We start from the raw sequence: 25,669 nt of genomic DNA, 5'->3' as shown, positions 1-25,669 counted from the left end.
AAACAACAAGGTCCTACTGTAAAGCACAGGGAACTATTTTCAATATCCTGTGATAAACCATATGGAAAAGAATATGAAAAAGAACATATATATGTATAAATGAATCACTTTTCTGTACAGCAGAAATTAACACATAGTAAATCAACTATACCTCAATAAAATAAAATTTTTAAAATATTACATCATGATCAACATGAAGAAATAAATCTGTAATGGTGTAATGAAAGGCCATGGGTTTGACATAATACACCTATGCTTCAACCATACCTTATTTTTGTGTATGTATACAGAATATATAGGATAAAATATAGGATATATATAGGACAGTAGGATATTTAGGATAGTATACAATATATTAGGACATTTAGGATAATAAAAATACAATCTCCCTGTAGCTGGGCAGCTCAAGCGTCAGGCACTGCTTGTTACCCCCATTCCTGCAAGCACCTGCAGGCTTTTACAAGGAGATGCTAAACACACAGCTCTCTAGAAATGTCAGCCTTGTCATGTACTGGCATGAGGCGAGAACGCTCTGGAAGAACAGTCCTTTTGTTTAAAATAGAAACTTTCAAGGAAGCCAAATTAACACATGACAGATTACTGAATAGCCAGTTCTGGAGGGAGGGTAAAAAAAAAAAAAAGCCTCTTCATCTCTGAAATGAAAAGGGGAGTTGCTGGTACCAAAATTCACGTTTCCTTTTCGGTAAAATTCTCCAGCCACGCTTGGCGCTACCCGAGTAGGCGATTTCACTTCATCACCACTTCACAAAAGACTTCCAAATTCACTGCGGCAGACACGGCAAAATAAAAATGTTAAATACATCCTGGCCGCGAGGGGACTGAAACCTCCAGGCTCCATCAAAGGTTCGCAATAATAGGATTCATAAAAAAAAAAAAAAAAAGACAGATGGGATTAGAAAATGTTGCAGTGAAGACTCTGGAATGAGATGAGATCACAGCACCAGCCTGTCTTTTGTGGACCGGCACAATGATCCCCGAGCCAGACTGGATTAGGAAACCTCGCGACTAGGGGTTCAGAGAGAGGCCTCCGGTTCCCAGGCACTTTTGGGGAGAGAAGGCTGAAACGATGCATCAGATTTACAGCTGCAGTGATGAAAATATAGAAGTTTTCACCACCGTGATTCCTTCCAAGGGTGAGTAAAATTGCCCTCGACTGTTTCCTTAACGTGGCAGGCTAAGCAGGAGAGCAAAGACAGTCATGTGCTACCTTATTACGGTTTTTACCCCCAGGTTTCTGAGGTCAGATGGTCTCTCTGTTTTGACCGTGTTTGTGGTTGTTTCTGAAAAGGAGGCATATGGATGAACGTCAATCATTGAGAAACAGTCCATCAAAGGGGAAATGAGGGCAGCTAACTACTCCTCGTTTTACTTAATTCGATACTGGCAACCCAGTATGCCAAACGAAAGTGACAGCAAGCCATTGTTTTAGGAAACAGACATGAAAACAAAATTCCCAGGGCAGACAGATTCTTTCCTCTTCTCCAGTGAGCAAGTGGGTTCTGAAATGAGAAGCAGCTGGCTCAAAAGTATGATTTCTAACTGTGCCGAAATGAGGAGGGATCATATTTCTGGCAGTGGCCTAAAGTCCAATGAAGTGGTCCAAGAATGCCCTGACCCAGGCTGGTCTCTGCACAGACCCCAGGGCCATGCTCCCAAACTTAACCTGGCACTGGCACCGCCAAAGAGTGTGACTTTGTAAAAGCCCTGCTGCTCTGAGGTGAATGGTGTCAAGGCCCGGGAAGGGCTCTGTGTCCCTGGATAGTTCCCTTGCCCCCCGCAGAGCTGGGCCCTCTCTCCTGCCGCCCCTGTGCTCTCCCTGCAGCCCCTGTATTGCTGGGAGAGCCTGGGACCCCGGCTTAGCCCCTGGTCTCATTGTCAGACTGAATGAAGAGGGCCGGATGTCTGCTGGTGCTGTGACCCCCTGTTCAAATAACCCCTTTCTTCTTCCCATGTCAGCCATCGACATGGCCACTCCTGGGGGGAAGGGAGAGACTCAGCCTGGCCACAAAAAGAAAGCCAGCAGAACATAAATTAAGCTTTAGACATCTACTGCCAGTCAGAGGGAGAGAAGAAAAAGCTGGGAGTCTGCCCACGTGCTGAAGTTGGGACACCCTCTGGAGACTCGGGAATGTACCTGAAAAGTCAAAGCCGACCCTCTGACCCGACAGTTCCACTCCTGTAAATGCTCTTATACGTGGATGCTTACAGGGCCACTGGGTCTCCAAGGGCAAAACTGAAAACAACTTGAATGTCCTTGAAGAGGGGAAGGGGTAAAATGTGGTGTCATCAGACTCTGGAATACTCCACAGTAGTCAACAGGGAAAAGAACTGGATCTATGTGTGTGGACACAGCTCCCAAGAGCATCATGTTGAGAGAAAAAAAAAGGCTAAAAATTATTAAATTTGTACAGCACTATATATTGTTTATGGATACATATCTAGAGAAAAGCATAAAAAACATAGGCTGGAAAGACACAGATAAAGTTAGTGATGATAGTAGCCCTGGAGAGGGAGGAAAGTAGAATTGGGGAAGAGTAGAAAAGGGACCAAAACTTGTCCTCTCATTTGTTATTTCTCTTGTATGAGAAGAAAACAAATTGAAAGCAAATATGAAAATCTTAAAATGTCTATGTTCTATAATTTTTTACATTTAAAAATATTTAAGGGAGAAAAACATCAAAGCTGAATGGTCCTATTAAATTAAAAAGTTATTATACGATTCAGGAGCAACGTCATACTTCACCTGAAGAAAATCATTCAAAACAGGGCCTTTGCATCCATTTGCTTAGCAGAGTAGTCAAGAGACCCACCACCACTTATACGCTGTGTGATCTTGGACAGGCACTTAACCTCTCTGGGCCTGAGTTTCCACTGTTATAAAAAAGGAAGAACTAGAACTTACCTCCCAAGGTTATTATGGGGGGAAAAATGAGATATAGACAAAATACATAAAGCATCTAGAACAGTACCTGGCATGGTAGTAAGCACCATTAAATATATCACTTACAAAGTGATTTCCAATTTTATTCCATATTTTGAGCAATGAATATGTTTAGTCAAAGATAAATATTCAATCTTATATTTCTTTTCTGCCATTTTTATTCATGGCCACCTCCTGGTATTAAATCAGTCATCAGTATTCATGGACATGTCACTGCTCAGGAAGCTGTTCTCTAGAAAAGGAATATCCGCAGTTTTATCTTAGACTGTAAGTGGAAGAAGTCCGCCTCTTCCTACGCCTTGTTGTGCCTCATCTCGCCTCCTCCAGAGCACCAAGCATAAGGCTCTCAGTGGGCGAAGACGGGGCCAGGCCTTCCTAAGTCACTGCTTATGAGAGAGACTGGTAACTCTTCATTCCATCCCCACGTTCCCTGCCTGCAGAAATATAGGCTGGTTTGATTTTCTCTAACAAGGGTTAGAGTCCTCCCAGGTATGCCCTTTCCCACACGCTCCTGTGCACAAGTTCAGCAACCTAGTGTTTAAGAGCGCAGGCCTTGTTCCACCACCAACTGTGTGACCCTAACCCTCAGTATCTACCTAAGAAATAGAGTCAGTGAAGACACCCGACCCCAAAGAGTTGCTGTGAGGAGTGAATGCGAGAAGGAAATAAGTTGTCACCTAGTAAAGCTCAATGCGAGCCATTATCACATTTACAGTCGTTGTATTATATCCCTGTTTTCCAACATACACACATACATATATAATGGGTTCAACCTAAATCTATGTACTTTTTTTAGCTGAGCCATCTTAAATCTCACAAAAATATGGCAACAGCAAGTGTTATGGTGTTTCTTAAGTATTTTAAGACACAAGACATAGATCAAGTCTGTAACTGAGGACAAGTGTGTATTTTTACTTCCTAGAGAGAAGGAGAGCCCTTTAAGGGAAAGATTTCATAGGCACAATTCACAGTAAATATAAAAGATAAAATCTGTGGTTTTACCAAGAAGTTATACCAGAAGTCATTTCCTGAAGCTCACCAGTGGGTTTAATTCTAGGGTGAACAGCATTCAAAATAATTCTCTTGGGGATAAACAACAATGCGGCAGGGTTGGCAAGGGGAGCCGGGGAACAGCAGGAGGAAATGGAGAAAACTCCAGAAAGAGAACTCCTGACGGAGGCTACAGTCTCTAGAAGTTATCACCTCTTCCTTCCACCTGCCCTCACCTTGCAGAGAAAGAGGAGAATTGTATCAATAATAACTAATTGATAGTTACTAATAACTAATATCAATAACCACTAATTCCTGGGAACTCCCTCTTTGCCAGGCGCCAGGCCAAGGGCTTGATAAAGATTAGACAATTTAATTCTCACCGCAGCCCTCTGAGGTAGGTGCGAGTTTTACCAGAGAGGAAAGTGAAGCTTAGCAAGGATGAGTCATTCGCCCAAGTCACACAACTGGCAAGTGGTCAAGTTGGGATTTACACCCAAGTGAAAGGAGTCTGGAGCCCTGGCTCTTAACCAGCCCTCTGCTCGCCTGGCTTCATGGCAGCAGGCGCTCTGCAGAAAATAACACAGCTCTCACCTGAGCACTAATCTGAGATGTGACAAGAAGTCATTTCCATTCTAGGCAGGGCAGTGGCAGGGTGCGATTTCATTTCCAAGTAAATCACTTTAGCATCAATGTGCAAAAGAGATGTCCGGGTGTCTCCACTTTCAACAAAATGCACACCTTTTTCCCAACCAAGTAACTTTTTTATGGCTAATTGATTCTTCAAGTTTTTTTTATTTTTATTTACTGTGGTAAATAAAATTTACCATTTAACTATTTAAGTGTCCAGTTCTGTGGCATTAAGTACATTCATATGGTTGTGCAACCATCACCACTATCCATTTCCTGAATTTCTTCATCTTCCCAAACTGACACTCCGTACCCATTAAATAACAACTCCCCATTCCCTCCTTCTTCCAGCCCCTGGTAACCTCTGTTCTACTTTGTGTCTCTACGAATTTGACTAGTTGAGGTATCTCATATAAGCAGACTCACACAATATTTGTCCCTTTGTATCGGGCTTATTTCACTTAGCTTAATGTTTTCAAGGTTCATCCATGTCAGAGCATGTTTCAGAATGTCATTCTTTTTTGAGGCTGAATGATATTCCATTGTATGTCTATACCACATTTAGTTTGTCCATTAATTTGTTAATGGATATTTGGGTTGTTTCCACCTTTCAGCTATTATGAATAGTGCTGCTATGAGCTTTGGTGCACTGGACCAAGTAACATCTAAAATTGCAATTGCCCACCTCCTAGAGTAATGGAAACAAAAATAAACAAATGGGACTTAATTAAACTTAAAAGCTTTTGCACAGCAAAGGAAACCATAAACAAGACAAAAAGACAACCCTCAGAATGGGAGAAAATATTTGCAAATGAAACAACAAAGGATTAATCTCCAAAATATGCAAACAGCTCATGGAGCTCAATATCCAAAAAGAAAAACAAACCAGTTAAAAAATGGGCGGAAGACTTAAATAGACATTTCACCAAGGAAGATACACAGATGGCCAAGAGGCACATGAAAAGATGCTCAACATCACTAATTATTAGAGAAATGTAAATCAAAACTACAATGAGGCATCACCTCATGCCAGTCAGAATGGGCATCATCGGAAAATCTACAAACAATAAATGCTGGAGGGGGTGTGGAGAAAAGGGAACCCTCCTGCACTGTTGGTGGCAATGTAAATTGATACAGCCACTATGGAAACCTCCAGTATGGAGGTTCCTTAAAAAACTAAAAATAGAACTACCATATGACCCAGCAATCCCACTACTGGGCATATACCCTGAGAAAACCATAATTCAAAATGAGTCATGTACCACAATGTTCATTGCAGCTCTATTTACAATAGCCAGGACATGGAAGCAACCTAAGTGTCCATCGACAGATGAATGGATAAAGAAGATGTGGCACATATATACAATGGAATATTACTCAGCATAAAAAGAAACGAAATTGAGTTATTTGTAGTGAGGTGGATGGACCTAGAGTCTGTCATACAGAGTGAAGTCAGTCAGAAAGAGAAAAACAAATACCATATGCTAACACATATATATGGAATCTAAAAAAAAAAGGTACTGATGAACCTAGTTGCAGGGCAGGAATAAAGAGGTAGACATAGAAAATGGACTTGAGGACATGGGTGGGAGGGGAAGCTAGGGCGAAGTGAGAGAGTGGCATGGACATATATACACTACCAAATGTAAAATAGATAGGTAGTGGGAAGCAGCCGCATAGCACAGGGAGATCAGCTCAGTGCTTTGCGACCACCTAGGGGGGTGGGATAGGGAGGGTGTGAGGGAGGCTCAAGAGGGAGGGGATATGGGGACCTGCGTATGCATGTGGCTGATTTGCTTTGTTGTGCAACATCAACTAACACAACTAACACAGTATTGTGAAGCAATTATACTCCAATAAAGATCTATTAAAAAATAAAATAAAATAATAAAATTGCAATTGCACCCACCTCTTCTTCCCAACCCCCCTCTCCTGGGCCCTGTCCCACTCCAGGTGCAAACCCTCTCTGTATTGCTACTGTAGCTACATCAGTCTCACAGGTGTTCTCTAAAACCATTCCTTTCTCTCTCTTTGCAGTGCCCAGTCCAGCCAGAAGAAGAGTCAAGAGCTCTCAACATCTCTTAACCAAGAATGTAAGAAAACTTCAGTTTTGATCCCTTTTGTTGACTTTCATTAAAAAAGCAGTGTCTAGCTTCTTCACTCCCCACCTCCCCCCTACATCCACACTCTCCACGGCCTGGAAAAGTTTTCCGTAGCCCATGTTGCTGTTGCATTCTCCATCCTCCACTTAACCAAAACAACTGACAAATGTCAACCAGACAACAAACAGTCCTGAATTGGACCCCCTTCTGTCATTTTCCCCACAGAGAATAATTTTCATTTTATATACACATTTTTTTCCTTAAACAGAATCCACAGTGTAGGTAGAGCATCCCTGACTTGGGTGTTCTATTGTTGGCATTTGCAATGTCCCACTTTTTCACTATTATAAATAGCAGTGCAATGAATTTGTACAAAATACTGTTTCCTGGATTAATCCTATGGCGCATAGGCCTCAAAGTGGAATTAACAAGTAAAAGGATAAGAACAGTTTCATCCATCCATCCATCCATCATTTGCATTCCTACACCTGTGCTAGAGTGGAGAATAGAACTGTGATTTTTTTTTTTTTTTTTTTTTGTGGCACGCGGTCCTCTCACTGTTGTGGCCTCTCCCGTTGTGGAGCACAGGCTCCGGAAGCGCAGGCTCAGCGGCCATGGTTCACGGGCCCAGCCACTCCGCGGCATATGGGACCTTCCCGGACCGGGGCAGAAACCTGTGTCCCCTGCATCGGCAGGCGGACTCTCAACCACTGCGCCACCAGGGAAGCCCAGAACAGTGATCTGTAAAAGATGGCTTCTGCTTCTAGTTTCGTCACATACTACCCGGAATTCTGGACAACTGCTAGGCTTCCAACAATGCTTTTCCATTTCCCTCCAGCCCCACCAGCACTGGCTTTCATTTCTTTGTATTATTTTTTGCTTCTTTAATAAGCACATGCATTACCTTAAAATTAGTTTACATGTCTTTAGAGCCTGTGAATTTCTCATTTTACTTACAGATTTCTTTATACATAAGCTGTCAATACATCTTTGCACTTTAAAAGTTTTATTTTAATTGCTAATTGTTCCCTCCTGGTTATACTGGAGTTTCTATCACAATTGTTTTTGTAGAACACTATTTTGATTTTCTAAGTATCTCAATTTTTAAAATCCTATCCTCCATTTAAAAAAAATTTTTTAAGTGTCCTGGGAATGAGATTGGTTTTAGTCTTTGTTGTTTTATATACATTTATTACTTTTTAAATTCCCAAAACAGGATGGGCCCATTACAAAATTTCAAATACTAAAAAGATGTAAACTATGATATCAGAAAATCCTGAGAAGCTATAGAACATAGTGGTTAGGTATGCAGACTAGAGTCAAACTGCCTGGTTTCTTCCATTTCCCACTTTTAAAACCCAGTTCTATCCATTTCTAGCTATATGACCTTGGGCACGTTGCCTAACCATTCCAGGACTTGACTTGCTTAACATTAAAATGGGGAGAGTGAGGGCTTCCGTGGTGGCGCAGTGGTTGAGAGTCCGCCTGCCGATGCAGGGGACACGGGTTCGTGCCCCGGTCTGGGAAGATCCCACGTGCCGCGGAGCGGCTGGGCCCGTGAGCCATGGCCGCGGAGCCTGTGCGTCCGGAGCCTGTGCTCCCCAACGGGAGAAGCCGCGACAGTGAGAGGCCCAAGTACTGCAAAAAAAAAAAAAAAAAAAAAATGGGGAGAGTGAGAGGGCACATCCCAATACCCACTGGAAGGAGCAAATGATTTAATACATGTCAACTGCTTAGTCCAGAGCCTGATACGTACTGAACGTTCAATAAGCACTGGAGTCTTTTTTAATGAAAATGTCTCATATAACAATGTACAATTATCACGCTTTATTGCTCAATAACATGCTGTTTTGCAATTTGCTTTCTTCACTATATAAATTTTGAGCATCTTTACATGCCAATTAATACATACAGATCTTCCCCATTCTTTTCAGAGGTTGCATAGTACGTCATTGTATGAATGAATGTACTATAATTTTTTACCCAAACCAAATCTGATGTTTTCTAGATTATTTAACCAAATCATCAATAAATGGGGTTTCCCCATTTTCTCCAGTTAAACAATGCCACAAGAAATATTCTTGAACGTATTTTTTATGTTCTTATGCAAATGTTTTTGAGGATAAATTCACAGATATGAAAATGCTGGGTCATCAAATCAACACCTTATACTTAAACGTACACAATGTTATATGTCAATTTTAAAAAAGAAAGAAAATGCTCAAAGGATATGAGCATTGAAAAAATTTTATAGCTATTGCCACATTCTTAGCAACTGTTGTAAACTACCTTTACCAGAACACCTGAGCCAACACTATATGGTATCAAATGTTGTTAATCTTTGACAATCTGATAGGTGAAAACATCTCATTAATTTGCATTTCTTTAGTAATTAATATCATTCTTCATCTTTTCATAGATTTTGATATTTTTCTCCCTATGGGTTAAAAGACATGTCTTTTGCTCATTTTTCTGTCAGTGGTTTATCCTTTTTTAAAAATGACTTTGAGAATATTTATATACTAAGAAAGAAAGGGCTTTTAATGGGTTCTTTGCTGTAGTGCAAGAAATTCTTGTATTTCTCATGATTCCTAAAAACTTCAGCGCACAGTCTAGAAGGAAAATGCTGCTGACTTTCAAGGAGCAGTGGGTGTCACCAAAAATGGGAAGGGGAGGGGTTGTTTGTAGGTAATTTAGAGTTTGAGCACAGACTTGAGTTTGGCATTACAGTTGGTCCCTGACTTATGACAGTCTGACTTTCATGATTTTTGTCTTTACGATGATGCCAAAGCGAAACGCATTCAGAGACCATACTTGGAATTTGGAATTTTGATCTTTCCCCAGGCTAGTGATATGGGGTACAACATACTCTCTTGTAATGCTGGGCAGCACAGCAAGCCACAGCCTCCCACCAGCCACACGATCACGAGGGTAAACAAGGATACACTTAGAACCATCCTGGACCCAGACAAGCGTTCTGTTTCTCCCTTTCAGTACAGTATTCCGTCAATTACATGAGATATTCAACACTTTATTATAAAATAGGCTTTGTGTGAGAAGATTTTGCCCAACCATAGGTTGATGTAAGTGTTCTGAGCACGTTTAAGGTAGGCTCAGCTAAGCTATGACGTTTGGTAGGTTAGCTGTATAAAATGCATTTTCAACTTATGATATTTTAGGGGTATTTATCAGGATGCAACCCCACTGTAAGTCAAGAAAGATCTGTACTCTGGATATGAAGGAGCCACAAGTCATTCATGACTCTGGGAAGATCCTTTGGGAATTAGGAATATTTAGTTTTCAACCAAGTTCTTGCCTTGAATTTCTAACCTTAAACAGTGTTTCTGTCTGAATCACCACTTATACCAATACCTACTGGCTTTATAAGGACAGAACTGTGACTACAAAAGCTTAAAAATGGAAACTAAATCATACTCTCTAGGAGATAAATAAGGTGCTAGGGAAGAAATTTCTCAAGGGATTTAGAACCCAAACAAAGGAGACAACTCTCTATGGTGGAAGTGAAGCCACAGGGGCATGAGCTTCACAAAGCCCCCAAAACATGGGGCACCGCCTCCTGGAGTATCCATTGACTTCAGCCAGGCTCTGCAGAACCAAGCTCCCAGCTTTCCTGGGAATGGCTTATGACTTTCCCTCCCTGAAACATTTTTACTCCAAGGGGAAAAAAAATGAGTCAAGTATATGAATACAAATAAAAATTGCTTTTGATGGAAAAAAAAAGAAAAAACAGAAGGTAGGGGCTTGTCTTCAAATATGCATTCTTCCTCCAGGTAAGACAGCTTAATAACGCTCTGGCCTTTGAGCTCTCCTCTGAATTTCTAATTTCCCCTAACAGCATGACTCATCCTTTGCTCATAAAACTCAGACCCAGCTGCACAGAACATTCAAATTAGAAAAGACAGGAAAGGTCTTAGTCTACCTAAGACGGGGGAACTGAGTCCCAAAGAAGAAAGAACTATCTCTGACCTTTTCTTTTTTAATCCAACTGGCTCTTGGCTCCCCTTTTGAGTTCCCGAGAAAATCGTTCATATTTTGCAGCTGCTCTAATATACCAATATTTAGGACTTTGTCCCGAAATTCTTATTTGTCTCTATTCTCACCCCTTGGGCTACCATACGAATGTGAGGTTCCTTCCTTTACAAGTATCTCTTTCCTCTCCGAATCGTCCTTAGCGCGGCCGTTTCCTCTCTCTCTGGACCCCTCGTAAGTTACATGTTCTTCTTCTACAGCCACCCAGTGTTCCTTCTCTAGATGGTTTCACTAGTCTTTTTCTCCCCATCCCCTCTGATTCTTAAGCGATTTTACTGACGTCCTGATCATCCTGATGCCGCAGACATCGTAAGAGTAGCTTAAAGGAATAAATTTACACCAAAGTGTGGGTTAGTTAGGGCTTCCGGTGCAATGGAGCCATTACCACTGAGATTCACAGCCCCTTCAAAATAAGCAGCAGTGCCATCATCAGGAAAGATGAAGGAATGGGAGTGCAAATGTCACATTCTTCCCAGATTTCAACCTTGTGGAGGAGCGGTGATCTGATTTTTCCATCTGGTGATCTGATTTTTCAAAATGCACTGAGCAATCGATTGCACTTGAAAATTCTTACCTGGATGGCAGCACTTCCATGGGTCTTACAAAGAGCACTTCCTTAGAAGTTATGAAACCATGATCCTTGTTCAGGTTCCACCCCTTACAGCTCTGTGACCTTGAAGACACCCGGCTTCCTCTGGCCTCAGTTTCCCTGTGTGTAAAATTAGGGAGTTGGGCTAGAACTTTACTCTGGATGCCGTCAACCAACATCATGATGATCCTTCATCACCTAGGTCTCACCCGTCTTTCTAACTCCCTACCAGCCCCCTAGGTCTCTGATCTGAACCCAGCAGGGAAGCATCAATTTATCACAGTGAATCTGTTACACAAGTACAGCCCCTACTTTCAGCAGGCAATTCGTTGAACTTGGAAAGGGAAATCCAACATTAAACACGTCTCCTCTTCACCCCTTCCCCATTCCCCAATCTCACCCTTGTACTCAGGGTGCTAAAGAGCCTGTGCTCAGACCAGTTTGTTCTAAGACCAGCTGCAGTATCCAGCCCGGACCGTATCCTACAGACCAGAAAAAATCCAGGCTGACGGGAGGCTTTCAGGAGGCCACAGCCATGCATCCAGCTGTCTGTTCCCTGGCGTGGGCCTGATGCACTGCCCTGAGCCCTCTCAGAGCCTCCGCAATTGTGGGGCATGAGAAGCAAGCACGAGGCCAGCTAAGAAAGGGAAGTCTTCCAAGCTGAGCCCTCTCCTCTGGCATCCTTCAGGGCCGAGAAGATACCCTGCTGAGGCACTGGGCCCTCAGTCAGGACCTGGGAAGTAACCAGCCTCACTCCCACCCCAGGAAACCTACATCCAACAGGGGGCGGAGCAGCTAATGCCTCTCCACTCTCTCCCTCCCCATTCCCTTCTCCCACCCACAATGCAGAGAAGGGCTGGCTGAAGTTTCTTGTTCCTAAGAGGAAATATTTGCTTCCTTTTCAGGGGAGGAAATGCTGGGCCTCCCCATTGGACTCCTCAGGCTTTCACATCCTGCCTTACTTCCTCCTTCTACAAAATGGGTCGGAAAACACACCAGCCCTCACTCATTAGAGGAATGCTGAAAAAATGAAAACAAAATTCGAAATAGCTGTGATGAGAGGTAGACAGCCAAAGGCTTGAATGTCAGTAATGAGGCTCAGGTCTCTCCCGTTGGACCTGGAGGTCCACATTCCAGGGGGAACCCTGAGGCCAAACGGTACACGTGTCCAAAATGCCATTAATCTAGGAAATTCCAGCATTCTGGGCGACACCATGGCAGAGTGCAATGCTAAGAGGAGGGAAGGAAATGGAAAAGCTGAGGCGACTGTCTGTGCAGGGTGGTGAGTCCAGACCACCCACTACTGCACCTTACAGCCCCCAGTGAGCTGGCGTCGGGCAGACGGGTGCTGTCCCCAGCCTGCACTGAAGGCTTGCTGGAAAACCAACAGAAACACCACCTTCTAATCATTTTGCAATTTACAAACATATCAAATCAACACATTGTACTCCTTAAACGTATACAATCATATGTGGAAATTTATATCTCAGTAAAGCTGGAGGAAAAATATTTTTAATTATTGGGGGAAAAATCCCACATGCTGCAGTGCCCAGAAGAGAAAGGGCACTAATCCTAAATGATCCTTAATTATCATCATCTTTCTCCAAAGGCAAAGAATGAATGAGTCTGGGTCCTAAAACGGGCCTGAGAAGAGTTAATTTCCTAATCCAGATAAGACCAAATGTGGGATATATTACTTTTTTAAGCAAAGGACTATTTGTGATAAACTGAAGCAAAGAGTGACAGCTCCCCTTCCTCTGTTGGGGACGGACGTGACCGCTTCCTGATGCTGTAGGTAAACAGGTGGCACAGGGAAAGAGAACCTGCTGTGTTCCTGAAATCTCTGCGAATGACCGGCAGTGACTCTGCCCCAGTACAGCAAGGGTGGTAAAAGGATGACTCCTTTCCACATAGCCTTAGAGTACCAAAACTGGGGTTTAAACTCAGGTTCGCATGACCCCAAATGGAAATTTATCTTCTTCATCACTGACAATCTGATAGGAGAAAAAACAACTTTGTTTTAATTTGCATTTAATTATTGTTGTTCAGCACCTTTCATGTTAACCGGCCATTTGCATGTCAATTGTCAGCTGGTTTTGGCCCCATTTTTCTATTTTTTTTCCTCTTTATTGATTTGTAAGAGTTTTATGTACATAGCGATAATTCCCTATTATATGTAACAAATGTTATATTGAGCCATATTCTATTCTAATGTCTGCTGTTTGTTTGTTTGTTTTTTAACATGCATCTTTGGTCTGTCTGGTATTCATTTTCGTATGAGAAGTGTGGACATGGATCCATTTCCCCCAGTGGCCTGACATTTATTCCAACAATATTTATTAAAGGTCCAATTTTTCTCCACTGAACTGAAATATAACCCTATTATAATACTTAAAAATTCAGTCTTATTTGCTTCAGCTTCCTCCACAATTGTTACATTGGACAATGGGGAATTCATCAAAGGCTCGACTGTAAAGGCTGAAATGGGTCCACCTCACTCACAGATAGACTGAGTGCCAGGATCTGGCACAGAGGTGCCCTCGCAGGATGTCTGTAGAAGGAAGGAACGAGTGAGCAAGAGAATGAGTAAATACAAACCTCAGAGAAGCTGCAGTGTAATGTGGAAGTTCTAACCTGCTTCAAAGGAGTGAAGACATTCAGACTGCGCGACCCCAGTGTCATGGCTATGCATTCAAACATGCACGATATGTGCCCCAAATTGCTAAGATTCCCTTTCTCACCCCCCCATATTAAGATAAAATATGGTACTATTTGCCTCAAATTTGTACATTTAAATTATTTCAATGATCTAAGTATTTTTATTATAATTTTAAAGGCCCATTTCAAGTGGGCCCTGACAAAAGGGGTATTCCTCTTCATGTACTTTCCCAAAACCAGTATTCAGCAGGGGATCATTATTGAAAACACCTTAGCGTGTAGCGCTCCGTTCTGGCTTGCCAGAATTTCCACTTACCGAGCCACAGGTCGTGGAAACTCATCTCTCAGCTCCAGCTGACAGGCACTCTACAAAGTAGAGGAAACGTGAGCGTGCGGGAGCCGTGCCTGCTTTCTCTGGCCAGCAGGTTCTTCCTTTTTACAACCTGGGAATCAGCTGGGCCCCGAGCCCTCTGCCTAGGTCTCCCCTCCGCTGGAGCATCCAGAAAGCTGTCCTCTACGTGAACAAGGGCACCCACTGAGCTGCAAAGACTGTAAGAGCCCGATTTCCAGGGCTTGTCCTCATTTCAAACAGCCTGTTCTATTGTCAAACTATGTCCAGCCCTGGGGCAGTTAACTGGCCCCAGTCTGGGGCCTGAGGGCCCAGGCTTCTGACTCTGTGAAGGGACAGCTGGTGAGGAGCCCCCAGAAACCTCATTTTCCTGCACCATGGTGCCACCGGACATGCTGAAGTTAAACACAACACTTCGCCGTTTCAGTCCAGTCTCCCCAGGTTTCCTCGCTGCTCCCAGCAATGGCTGGAGTCAGGAAGGCTCCGTGTCAGCACGAGGTCCGTCCGCAAAGCTGCAGTCCTGGCCTCGGCTGTGGAGGCTGAGATTCTAGGGGAGGAACAAGCTGACGGTCCTTCCTCCCCCCCGCAGGTGGTGATCGAGTCCGACCTCTACACATCCCGGCCCCTGGAGCTACTGCAGCACCGCAGCGACCACCGCGACGGCGAGGCCCGCAGGTCGAGCTGCTTCCAGAACGCACGGCCGCAGGGCGCCCACCCCGCCAAGACCCCCGCCAGGCCCGGTACGTGCGTCACGGCCCGGGTCCCCGGAACCTCCCTGGGGGGCAGTGGTCCACTTAGAGCAGCTGCCACGGTGTCCGCGAACTGGCTTGTGTGGGCTCTAGCCACGTCGTGATCCTCCCTGGCGTCCTCCATCACGCCCAGTGGGCGGAGCACCTGCACGTGGGGCCGCCGCCTTCCCCAGTGCATGCCGGTCCTGCTCTGAATGCACCTGCTCGGCCCCCCCTCCCCCACTGCAGCACCACAAAACTCCTTCTACCTTAAAACACTCGCTGCTGGGTCTGCATGATGAGCAAAGATGCTCTCATCTACCGCCTAGCTCCACAGGCAGTCCTGCGGGATTCAGGAGGAGGTAAACATCATTAGACGCTGGGGGGAGAGGAAACCAGTGTACACATGACTCATGAAGCGAAGGAAGCTTACGTTATTTTACAGGGTGTGTGTGTGTGCGTGTGTGTGTGTGTGTGTGTGTGATTATACAGGCTCTTCATTAGCTGCCATCTTAAAATCCCACCATTTTAAATTTGAACGCCTTAAACTATTTCAACAATTTATAAAAAGAATTTAGAGACAAATTTGTTTTGAAAGCTGGAAGCATTAGAGTCTTACCTTCCACACTATTTTGAAAAATGGCTCCCACCCCAAGCAGTTAAACAGGAATCTGTGTCTAGCCTGCTGAAGTCTGTGATCGTATTTAGCCTTTAACTCCTGGTTTAGGTTATTTCTGTTATGCCCACAGCCTCAAGTGATTCCTATTTTTAACTCCAGAAATACACAAAAAGTCTAGGACATCCTTTTCAAAGCTGTTGGGTGTCAACAGTTTTGCATGTTAGAAGAACTGAAAGTAGACTCCATTGAGTGTCTCTCTTTATCCATCCATCTCCTCTCTTTCCTCCCTTATAGATGTTAGATTGGATCTCTAAGGTTTCTTTGGTCACTAACACCCTGATCCTGTTTTTAAGATCCTATGTGTAAGAACCCGTAAGTCAAGCTATATTCTCTAGTTAAGGGATTACATATATACATTTTTATGGAGAATGAAAGCCTTAGGGAAACCACAATGTGCCTTGCAAATTGAGAAGGTAATTTTTTTCCCTCTGTCTATATATAAGTGGGTAGGTGGGTGGTGGTTGCCTGTGCGTAGAAAGAAAAAGAATATCTTCTCTACAAAATCACAAAATGAATTTAGAGCCATGTTTCTCAAATTTTAATGTGCAGAAGAATCACCTGGGAATCTCATTTTTATGCAGAGTCTAATTCAGTAGGACCAAGTAGGGCCCCAGATTTTGTTTCTAATAATCTTCCAGATGATGCTGATGATGTTGGTCCAAGGACAACATACTGATTAGCAAGGATTTAGGGAAGATCTAATGGGTGGTTCTCCAGGTGGCATCCCTGGAGCAGCAGAACCACCTGGGAACTTGCTGGAAATGCAAATTTGGGGTCCCACCCAAGACCTATTTAATCAAATTCTGGGGTAGGGCCCAGCAATCTGTTTTAACAAGCCTGCTCCCAGGGTGACTTTCCACCTCCCTGCAGGTGGAGGCCCACTGATCTCTGCAAGCACCCCCTGCCGATCTACAGAAGAGGAAACCGAAACCATGGAAACTGACTTACCCAAAATGCACTGCTCAGCAGCAGCAGAACTGAGATTAAATCTCATGTCTCCCGATTTGCCAGCTAATTGCATCTTTCCCCCAGAAAATAATGTCTTTCCAGCTGTCTGGTTTTAGGGGCTACTTTCCTCCCTAAGTAGCTTGTGGAAGCTTGGACTGAAGGGGAGAACAGCAAGTTAGGAAATGGAGAGACTCTGCCCGACATATGACAGTCAGCTCATGCAGGGAATGTGCTAGTCAGGTTTTTAAAAAAAAAAGATTGAGCTGGGCATCGATTCAGTTCCTTCAGCTCCCACAATCTGACAGATTCCAGAGGGGATGAGAGGGAGGGAGGGTTTCTGAGTCAAAGCCAGACCCACAGGAAAGGCTGGGCACCGGCCTTGGGCACGAGTTTTCCATCCTCCAGTCAGAAGGATATGTGTCTCCAGGGATCTCAAATCTGGAGACGTGTTTCTTTTCTGAGCTAAAGGAGAAGGCTCCTGGGTGCTGTAGCCTTCTCACGTGGGAGAAATATGCTCTGAGGAACCTTGGAAAGAGTGGGGACTCTGAAGTCTTGAGCAGGTGAACCTCAAGGGCCCGGAAAAGGGGACACCCACCTCCTGGGCCGGTGGAATGTCTCCACTAGGATGTCCTTGGGGCATCTCAAAATCAACTTGTTCAAATGGAATTCATCTTCCACCTTCAAACCTCTCTTGCTTTCTCAGCTGATGCCACTATCCATCTTTCCAGCAAGCCGCTGGGATGTTTATCCCAGTACCCCCTTGTCCTCCCCACCCCCGCTCCACGCACTAACCACTGACAGTGTCAGTTCCTCCGTATGTCTCATCTCTCCTTGGTACCAACCTCAGGCTACCGGGTCAGACTCCCTTCATCCCTTGTGTGTAGCCGCCAAGCCTGGTCGTCAGCTACCAGTCCTTCTTGCTCCACAGGCTACCAGAGGGTAGCCTAAAGCAGCACCTGCCTCTGCCATCCCTCTGCTTTAAACACTGTGTCCTCTCCACCCCCAGATGCCCTCCAGACCACGCCCAAAGTTCTCCAGGACCCAGTCCTCTGCTCACCTCTCCAGGGCCACCTCCTGTGACACTCCTATCCCTGCCAATCCATGCACAGAACAGCCCTGAGCTGTGGTGTAATTGTGACCACTCATTTATATTCCGGACCTTCCCCGACACGTTCTCTCTGTGGATTGCCCTCCCTGGGTCTCCCCACCTAGCAAACTCCTCCCAGAATGGGTTAGGGGGTCCCTCGGTCAAGTTTTCCCAGCCTTGCAAGACCACCAAAGAGGTCAGCTTACCATTCCCTAGATCTTCCTCACCCAGCTTCATCGTAACTGCCGTGCATCTCTAAAGCCTCTGTTTCCTCATCTATTATGACGTCTACCTGTGAGGGTTGTGGTGAGGATTAAATGAGACAATGTTTATGAGTCTTACACGCGGCACAGCGACTGACACAGTAAATGCTCAAAAATATAAGCTACTGTCGTCACTTACGCCAGAGCACGGCACACCGTGGTCTGATCTTGGTAGCCTGTAACTTCATTTTATTGGCCTTGAGATGTTTTCCTCGGGGTGGGGGGCTGGTATTTCTCTACGCTGTAGTCTGATAGCATGGGGCTCCTCCAGGAACATCTGCCCCAGGAGGGACTCGACTGAAGGCCAGCCTTCAGTGGAGCCCCACTCCACCCCACCCCTGCCCATCACCAGCTACCTCAGCTCAACATCTGGATTCCCAGCAGCAGGTCGAGCCTCAAATAAAGGCATAGAAAGAAGGTTCTCACATACATCTCATGCCAGTGCCTCAGGACTCTGATAACCTCCAATACTCCCACATTATCAGGCTTACTTCCCACAGCAGGCAGGACTTTGAGCTCATTTTCACAGAGGCGTGTCCAGGAGCAGCAGGTTAAAGGACTGATCCCAGCTATAAAGACTTAACTCCTGATAACATCTTGTGATCTGGTGCTTCAGGAAGAAAGAAGGAGCTAAGGGCACATTCTCTGAGTCCCCTACTGCAGGCAGACCTCGTACTGAACACCTCCACACACGTGATCTTATTAGACCTTAGTTCTAACCTCCCCAAGAGCGCCAGGGGTGCAGGTGACCCACTGGACAGTTGTCCCATTGCCCAACCCTAGTGCGTGATTTTACTGCTCAGTACAAAGGCCGTTAGAATATTCCTGGCTTGTGATTGATTAGCTAAGGGATAATTGATGCAGAACCCGGGGGAGCTGGAACCCAGAGTACCACTGAGTAACGTCCCCTCCGTTCAACTTTGCAGTGGGGACTTCTGAACCCAAATCAGCAAATCTGTGTGGGAATCGAGCATATAGCAAAGCTTTGGTAAGTAAAATCAACCTGGTTAGCTGTATCTGCTGTGCTTTAACCTTCTTGTCCTGTCTGTGCCATGAAGACAAAGTGTCCTTTGTTCCAGGCCTGAGGATTATTAGAAAAGTGTAGCTGAGGGTTCTTTGCTCCTAAAGCCTACCAGCTGGTGGCACACCACTGGCCACCTCTCTCTTTCTTGCCAGAAATTCAGCTCTTAGGTAAACAGAAGGTATTACCTAGCGGACATCTCAAACAGGGGGGAAAGAAGCAGTGTCTGTGGCAGGCCCCTGCCAGGTGGAGGTGTCTGACCAATTCCCAGGGGCAGCTATGGGGGTAAAGAGATGCAAGGGTCTCGAGCACTGTGAAAACACAAAACACCATCACCTCAGAGGGAACTGCTGAGCCACCTCCCACTGGGAGCTCTGGGGCAAGGATTGTCCATCTGGGCTGCCCAAGTTGGACCCAGCTGACCGATCCTTTATATTTTCTTCCCGCTCTTTCATGGCATGCAGGCTGCCCAGGACGGCATGACCTTGGGCGAGGTGGCCCTCCGTAGCCAAGGACACCTGAAGGAGCTGAGGGCCACCTGCTCCCCGCCCTCCCCCAGGGGGAGGACAAGGCGGCTTGTCCTTCCCTGAAGGGGGATCGGGTAGTGCATGTCTGGGTCTAGCTCAGCGTCACCCTGAAAAAATACATCTCCTTCACCATCCTCTGGGCATGAATGTGGGTGTCCCCTGGGTTAGCACAGAAGGGGTGGAGTGGTGGCTGGAGGTGAGGTCAGCTCGGGCATCCTGGGCTCTGCGGGCATCAGCTCTCGAGATTCACGGAACTAGAACAGACTGGAGAGAGTGTCTGAGTCACCCGCTCGTCCTTATGGAACAAACTGGACAGAGACGCGAGCGCTTTGCTCCTGGTCTGGGCAGGAAATCGAAGCCAATTATTTCATTTAGGTCATCCCTGTACTAGGAAAACCACACAAAGGGCAGGGATGGGACAATCAGGGGCCCCCTGTCCCAATCTGGGACCCAGGGGAAACTGAGGATGGCTGGGCCGTTACCACAGAGCGAAGGTGGTCAGGCTGTGACAGCTCGAAATGCTGCCCTCAGCTGAGCCCAAGGCTAAGGGGATAGGGCAGCTCACTGCCTTGGATTACTCGCCCCCAGCCCCTGGGCTGGACTCAGTGTCCTTGGCAGAGAGGAAGCTGCAGCTGGGAGGCCAGAGCGAGGTGGGATGGGACAGGGTGGTGATGGGGAGGTGGTCACAAAGGAGGGGGCGACAGTAGTGCAGAGGACAGAGCGGCAGCATGACTGACCCTTTCCTCTGGGTCTGAGACGGTAGGGCTGGGGTCCTGCAGCTCATTGGAGCCCCCATCCCAGGGCGGAGAGCAATTCAGAGCTCGAACAGCTAAATCTGATTTTGACGCTAACATGCGCTGGGGCAAACAGGATGGTGGACGGCCCAGGAAGAAGCATGTTTCTGGGCTGCTGACACGATGGGGAGGGACAGCTCCCGAGAGGCCACAAGGTGGCACAGTGACTCTCCCCACAGCCTTTGGCCCTTGCGGGAGAGAAGGGGCAGTGACTCCTGGTGTCCTCAACCTGGAATTTCCCAGCAATTTTAGGAATGTGGTGATCTTAAGCCTTCCCTGGGGCGTGGGGTGGAGGTGCAAAGCGGAGATCTGCTGACTGAACAAACTCGGGACCTAGCCCTGCTTGGGCTACCAGTGATTTTTCAATTCGGTACATGTTTCTTGAGCACTCACCACCTCCTTTAAGGAGAGCTGAGGAGGGCCGCCAAAGGGTAAGCCCCAGACCCTGTCGTTCGCATGCCATTCCTGGGGAGACTGCACCGGCATAAGAAACAAGTAGACAACCGTAAAGAGAGAATTGGTGGGATGCCACAACATATCACATTAAGGACTCAGTGCTGTGGGGATGCAGGAGACAGAGAGAAATCAGCTGGGGCACCAGCCTGAGGGGAGGCTTCCTGGAGGAAGTGGTCTTTGAAGGGTAGGCAGAGATGAGGCTTGATCCAGAGAATGAAGGAAAAGCTGGGTGAGTGAATCCAGGAGGGGCCCAGGGTGTGTGGCAGGTCTTGTGGGAAAAAAAGGAGGTCCTGTCCCAAGTGACTGGTCCTGAGGCTGCAGCAGAGAAAAGGGAGAGGGTGACACTGATCTTGCAGAACCTGCAGGATTTGACAACAAAGTGGACACAGACCATAGGGGTGCAAGGGGGACAGAGGCCTTGCCAGATTGAGTTGCTTGCTTTCAAGTTTCTCTAGGTAGGTGGTTCTCAAAGTGGGGGTCCTGGGACTAGAGCACTTGGGAACTTGTTAGAAATGCAGATTCTCGGGCCTACATGAGACCTACTGAATCAGAAGCTGGGGCAGGCCCAGCATTGCGTTAACAAGCCCTCCCGGGGGCACCTGGTGCCCGTGGCGGTATGAGGACCATTGCCCTGGGTTGATGGTAGTTCAGTTTAGCTGATGCCCTTTCCAATGGCTCCAGCCACTGCCGGAGTTGGGGACATGGCGCCATCCTCACACTCCCTTCTCACAACCTAGATGCCTCCGGTGGCCCGGATCTCAGTGAAAGCTCCCGCCGTCCTGGAGGTGGCAGCTCTGGGCTCGGAGAACGGAGCTGTTCTGACCAGAGGGTAAGTGCTGTGCCTCCAGCCTGGCTGCCTCAGGGTTCCCCACCCGCTCCTGTCCTGCTCCTGGGCCAAAGAGTAACAGGTGGCCGGCTGTCAGACCCTCAAGAAGCTAAAACAGAATCCCTGCCAGCTGTAAATTACCTTTTAATGAGGGCACTAATCCCGGGTTTCTGTCGCCACATCAACTTTTCCCCTAGGATTAAGCCGAAGTGTTTTTGATGGTTTTCACTTCATTAACCCCACTCTTTAGATTAGGAGAAGTCTAAAGAGGGAGGGGTTTTGGTTAATTAGACAAATGTAACCACAGGCCATATGCAGAGCCTCCTGAAGGCATGCTGGTGTCAGAAATGCCTCACGAATTAGATTAAGGGCCCCTGCCCAGGTAGAAAGTACACAAAATACAAATGTTTCAAACCAAATTTATAACCAGCACGTTACTATTAACTCTGACCCAGAACCAGCAGCTAGAGTAGCAGGAGTGATAAGCCCCCCAGGAAGGCCCTCACTGCCTTCAACATGGCACAAAGAAGATGGCAATAAGAGTCTTAAACTCAACTCAGCATGTACATTTACGCCCCCATCATCATCTTCCAGACTGGAGAGAGCAGAAAAGTGGCTTTGGGGATGATGCAGGGTGTGGGTTCTTGACTCAGATCTGCCTGCATGCCCAGCACCGCTGCTGACTTGCTATGACTTCAGGCAAGTTGTTCAGACCTCCGTGTCCTCATTTCTTTAAAAACAAAACAAAACCCAAAAAATGGGGATGCTCATAACCTCTTGAGAGATTACTGTGAGAATAGGATGAGATAATGTGAGAAGAGCTTAGCACCAACGGTTGCATCATTTTTCAAGAAGCTTACAGTCTGGGAATCGGAAAGACACGTGCCTGGGAAAGTGATAGATGCTCACATATGAGGGGCCATGCCCTACAATATCAACCCAAGGTATGCACACCTTGAAAGCTGAGGGAGTTAGAGGAGGAACAGACCAGTGTGAAGCCCTTTTAGGTGAAAGAAAGCCATCTAGAATGAATGATAAAAGCCAAGCCACTCAACGTATTGGGACCTAGTTAGAGAAAAGTATCTTTTCGATTGTATTAAGTTTATAGCAGCAAATTGTTGTGAGCAGCAATGGCTGTTGCTGCCTGCTGCAGTAACCAGCAAACGCGAACCGTGTGCCTCAAGAGAGGCGCCCTTTCCATCCGCGCAGCTGCATCGCAAAGGGTTCTTCTAAATGGCCCGTTTCTCTCTAAGCTTAGACGTTCTCATTTCCATTTGTTCCTGGACCCTGGCTATTGAAAAGAAAACGAAGGCCATTCTTTCACTGAAGGAGAGCAAGTGAGGAAAATGAACATTTATTGATGTGGACCATGTGCCAGATGCTTTGTGACCTTATTTTCCTCCTCACAAAAGCCCCCTGAGTTAGATGAAATTATCCCCATTTCGCACATGAGGAAACTGAGGCTGGCTGAGGTCAAATCACTTGCCTGAGGTCACACAGTAAGTGGGGAGCAGGATTCAGCCCCAGGGCTCATGGGCTTTCAATAGCTGACGCTTTGTGACATCTGCTCTTTCCAGCAAGATCCGTTTGTGTAGAGGTGGAGGGATGGCGGGTTGGGGTGAGGAAGGGTAGAGTTTGGAACAAGAGCAGAACTTGGGATCCATGAGCCAGTGTGCTCAGGGCCACCTGCTTCCCTCTCCCCATGCAAGGACCTCCCTGGGGCAGGGGGGTGGGGTGTCATTCCTGCGTGGGCCCCAACAGCGACCCTCCACCGTGGTCACAGGATGTATGAGCAGAGGAGTGAGGGCTCTGGCTCCTCTTATTGAGGGCAGCAATTAAAGAAGGACAGGCTCAGCACAGTGACCGCCCTCCTCACCCACCTGTGCATTTTCTGTAGATCCAGGCACCTCAAGAAGATGACTGAAGAGTATCCTACCCTCCCTCAGGGAGCAGAAGCCTCCCTACCGCTGACAGGAAGTGCTTCCTGCGGCGTCCCCAGCATCCTCCGGAAAATGTGGACCAGGCACAAGAAGAAGTCTGAATACGTGGGAGCTACCAACAGCGCCTTTGAGGCTGACTAAAGGTGACCCTCCCCAGGTGCCCTGCGCTGGCCCGAGTTCACTGCACAAGGGGAGGAAACTTCCAGATGGGAACTGAGCGACACTCACCTCTGCTACTAGCTGGTCCACGCACATCACCCTCCAGTACTAACTAATCGCCCCGGCTCAGGAAACGGGAAAGGAACCTCCCTCGAAGGCAAAAGAAAACTGTTCCTTCTTAGAATCGATAAAGCCATTGGTCTGAAAGTGACTTCGGGAGGTCATCAAGTTTATATCCCTATGTTTAAGCAAAATGGCACCAAAATCAAACTTTCCCAACCCATTTTAAAGACCTCCAAGGAAGCAAGCAGGCAATTCCTCAGTCTTCCTTGTGAGTCGTTCTAATTTCCAGTATAAATGTAAGAATTTGATGTTTCAGGCACTTGTAAGCACAATGGTTCTCACTGTTCCTGCCACCATATTTATTTCATCTTGATGAGGTACGATTTTTAGTGACAAAGCACTATATATATTTACTTAGTAGTTCTAATATTCATTTGAGTGTATCGTCAAGATCAGTTCTGATGACATTTGGCATGATTGCATGAACTCTGTATTCTTTTACATGTGATTTTTCTATAGGAAAACATGATTTAAATTTTTGAATGCTAACATTTTCTGAAGTGACACAGTCTAGTGGAATTAATAATACCTTGCTTGGGTATAATTATTTTAACTTTTGAAAATGCTCTCCCATCCATTACCTCTTACATTCACAAAATTCCTGTTAAAGAAAGCACAATTATTCCCAATCTACAGATGGGGAAGCTAAGGGCCTTAAGAGGTTATGCGACTAGATACCAGGTAGTGGAACTAGATACCAGGTCCTCAGCTTCTGCACCAGACTCCTTGCTTTGCCTACTCTAGTAACTGATTTGAGGATGGTTTTGAGGGGTAGGAATATGTCTCTGGGGGCAACATTTTAAGGAAACCATTTGACAAAGTTAGAACCAGTACATGATATAAATGATGTAAACCATTCATATGGTTTCATAATATATCATATTATGCTTTCCTTCTTTTAATGGAAATGTCACCATCAATTCTATGTCAACATCAGTAGCCTTAAAATGATAACATAATAATGATAGTTACCATTTCTTAAATGCTTACTATGTGCCAGGTGGGTTAGTGAGCACTTTACATACATTATCCCGATCTTTCTGTCAACTCTGAGTTAGGTGGCCTTCCCCATTTAATAGACACGGCTTTAAAGTAGTTAAATGATTAGTCTGAAGGCACCTGACCCATATGGGTGTCAGGCTCCAATGCCTGTGTTATATCTACTCCTTCAAACAAGAATATTCGGAACATAGAGAAGAACCAAGGCTAGTAAATAATTTTCATATCAAATGCTAAGCATAATTGATTGGCACAGGCTGCCCAGAGTGCTGTGTGGAGCTAGGATCTGAGATAAAGGAGTGCAGCGATCAATTGGTAATGCGTGCCTGTGGAGCAGATTAGTGGGATGTGCCTCACATATTTGTCATCTGTGGCCTCAACTCTGCCCCCAGAAGGCTTGTTTTCTAATTCAGAAGCTTAAATTAATCCAACCCACTTAACAAAACCAGTGACTCCATGGTGAATTTTAGTCTAAGACCAGGTTGGAAATTGCCATTTTTTGGTTACAAGGAAGACCTGGGCCACATCACCGGTCTCAGACTCAACTGTTACTCACTTGCTGCTGCTCCGTGACCACATGTTGCTTTTTGATCTCTAAATTACCTGCTTCCACATCTCCAGGTGAAATGTAAGAAGGCATGGGGGATAAGGGGCCTGGGCTTCCGGGCTTTCACCTTGCTGACCTCTGCTCTTCAACCATTGTTTTAGACTCCGAACACCCAGTCCTCCCATCAGAACATGACTTGGAGATTTGGGCATCAAGCGCTCTTTCAATGAAGGTCCCAATGG

General features: G+C 46.0%; 2 protein-coding genes across 4 annotated transcripts in view; one reads left to right on the top strand and one right to left on the bottom strand.

Annotated features, from left to right (window-relative positions):
* LOC111185582 (uncharacterized) overlaps nt 1-25,669 on the bottom strand; it is a 180,450-nt gene that overhangs the window by 147,675 nt on the left and 7,106 nt on the right. Inside the window, exon 2 of one of the 3 annotated variants that reach the window (XR_016388550.1) lies at nt 11,309-11,443. The exons of the other annotated variants lie outside the window; for them this stretch is intronic. The gene's annotated coding sequence lies outside the window, so the exon portion shown is untranslated. The remainder of the gene's footprint in view (nt 1-11,308; nt 11,444-25,669) is intronic. 3 annotated transcript variants of the gene reach the window in all.
* Nucleotides 587-23,740, top strand: VXN (vexin). The gene is made up of 6 exons (XM_022595276.3): nt 587-1,154; nt 6,620-6,675; nt 14,920-15,070; nt 18,962-19,023; nt 21,571-21,662; nt 23,557-23,740. Exons 1-6 carry the CDS (start codon nt 1,088-1,090, stop codon nt 23,738-23,740), a joined length of 612 nt encoding a protein of 203 aa, XP_022450984.1. The 5' UTR covers nt 587-1,087.

This window comes from Delphinapterus leucas, chromosome 17 (assembly GCF_059928025.1).
Source record: "Delphinapterus leucas isolate spDelLeu-1000000601 "Yukka" chromosome 17, BTC_Dleu_Yukka2, whole genome shotgun sequence".
In the NCBI taxonomy this organism is placed as follows: domain Eukaryota; kingdom Metazoa; phylum Chordata; class Mammalia; order Artiodactyla; family Monodontidae; genus Delphinapterus; species Delphinapterus leucas.
The sequence above is the reverse complement of the archived record's forward strand: the minus strand, read 5'-3'. Positions and strand labels throughout refer to the sequence as shown.

Coding starts and splice junctions, on each gene's coding strand:
- VXN (XM_022595276.3), top strand. CDS start 1,088: ATGCATCAGATTTACAGCTGCAGTGATGAAAATATAGAAGTTTTCACC. Junction 19,024..21,570: donor GAGCATATAGCAAAGCTTTG/GTAAGTAAAATC, acceptor CTCACAACCTAG/ATGCCTCCGGTGGCCCGGAT. Junction 21,663..23,556: donor GGAGCTGTTCTGACCAGAGG/GTAAGTGCTGTG, acceptor CATTTTCTGTAG/ATCCAGGCACCTCAAGAAGA.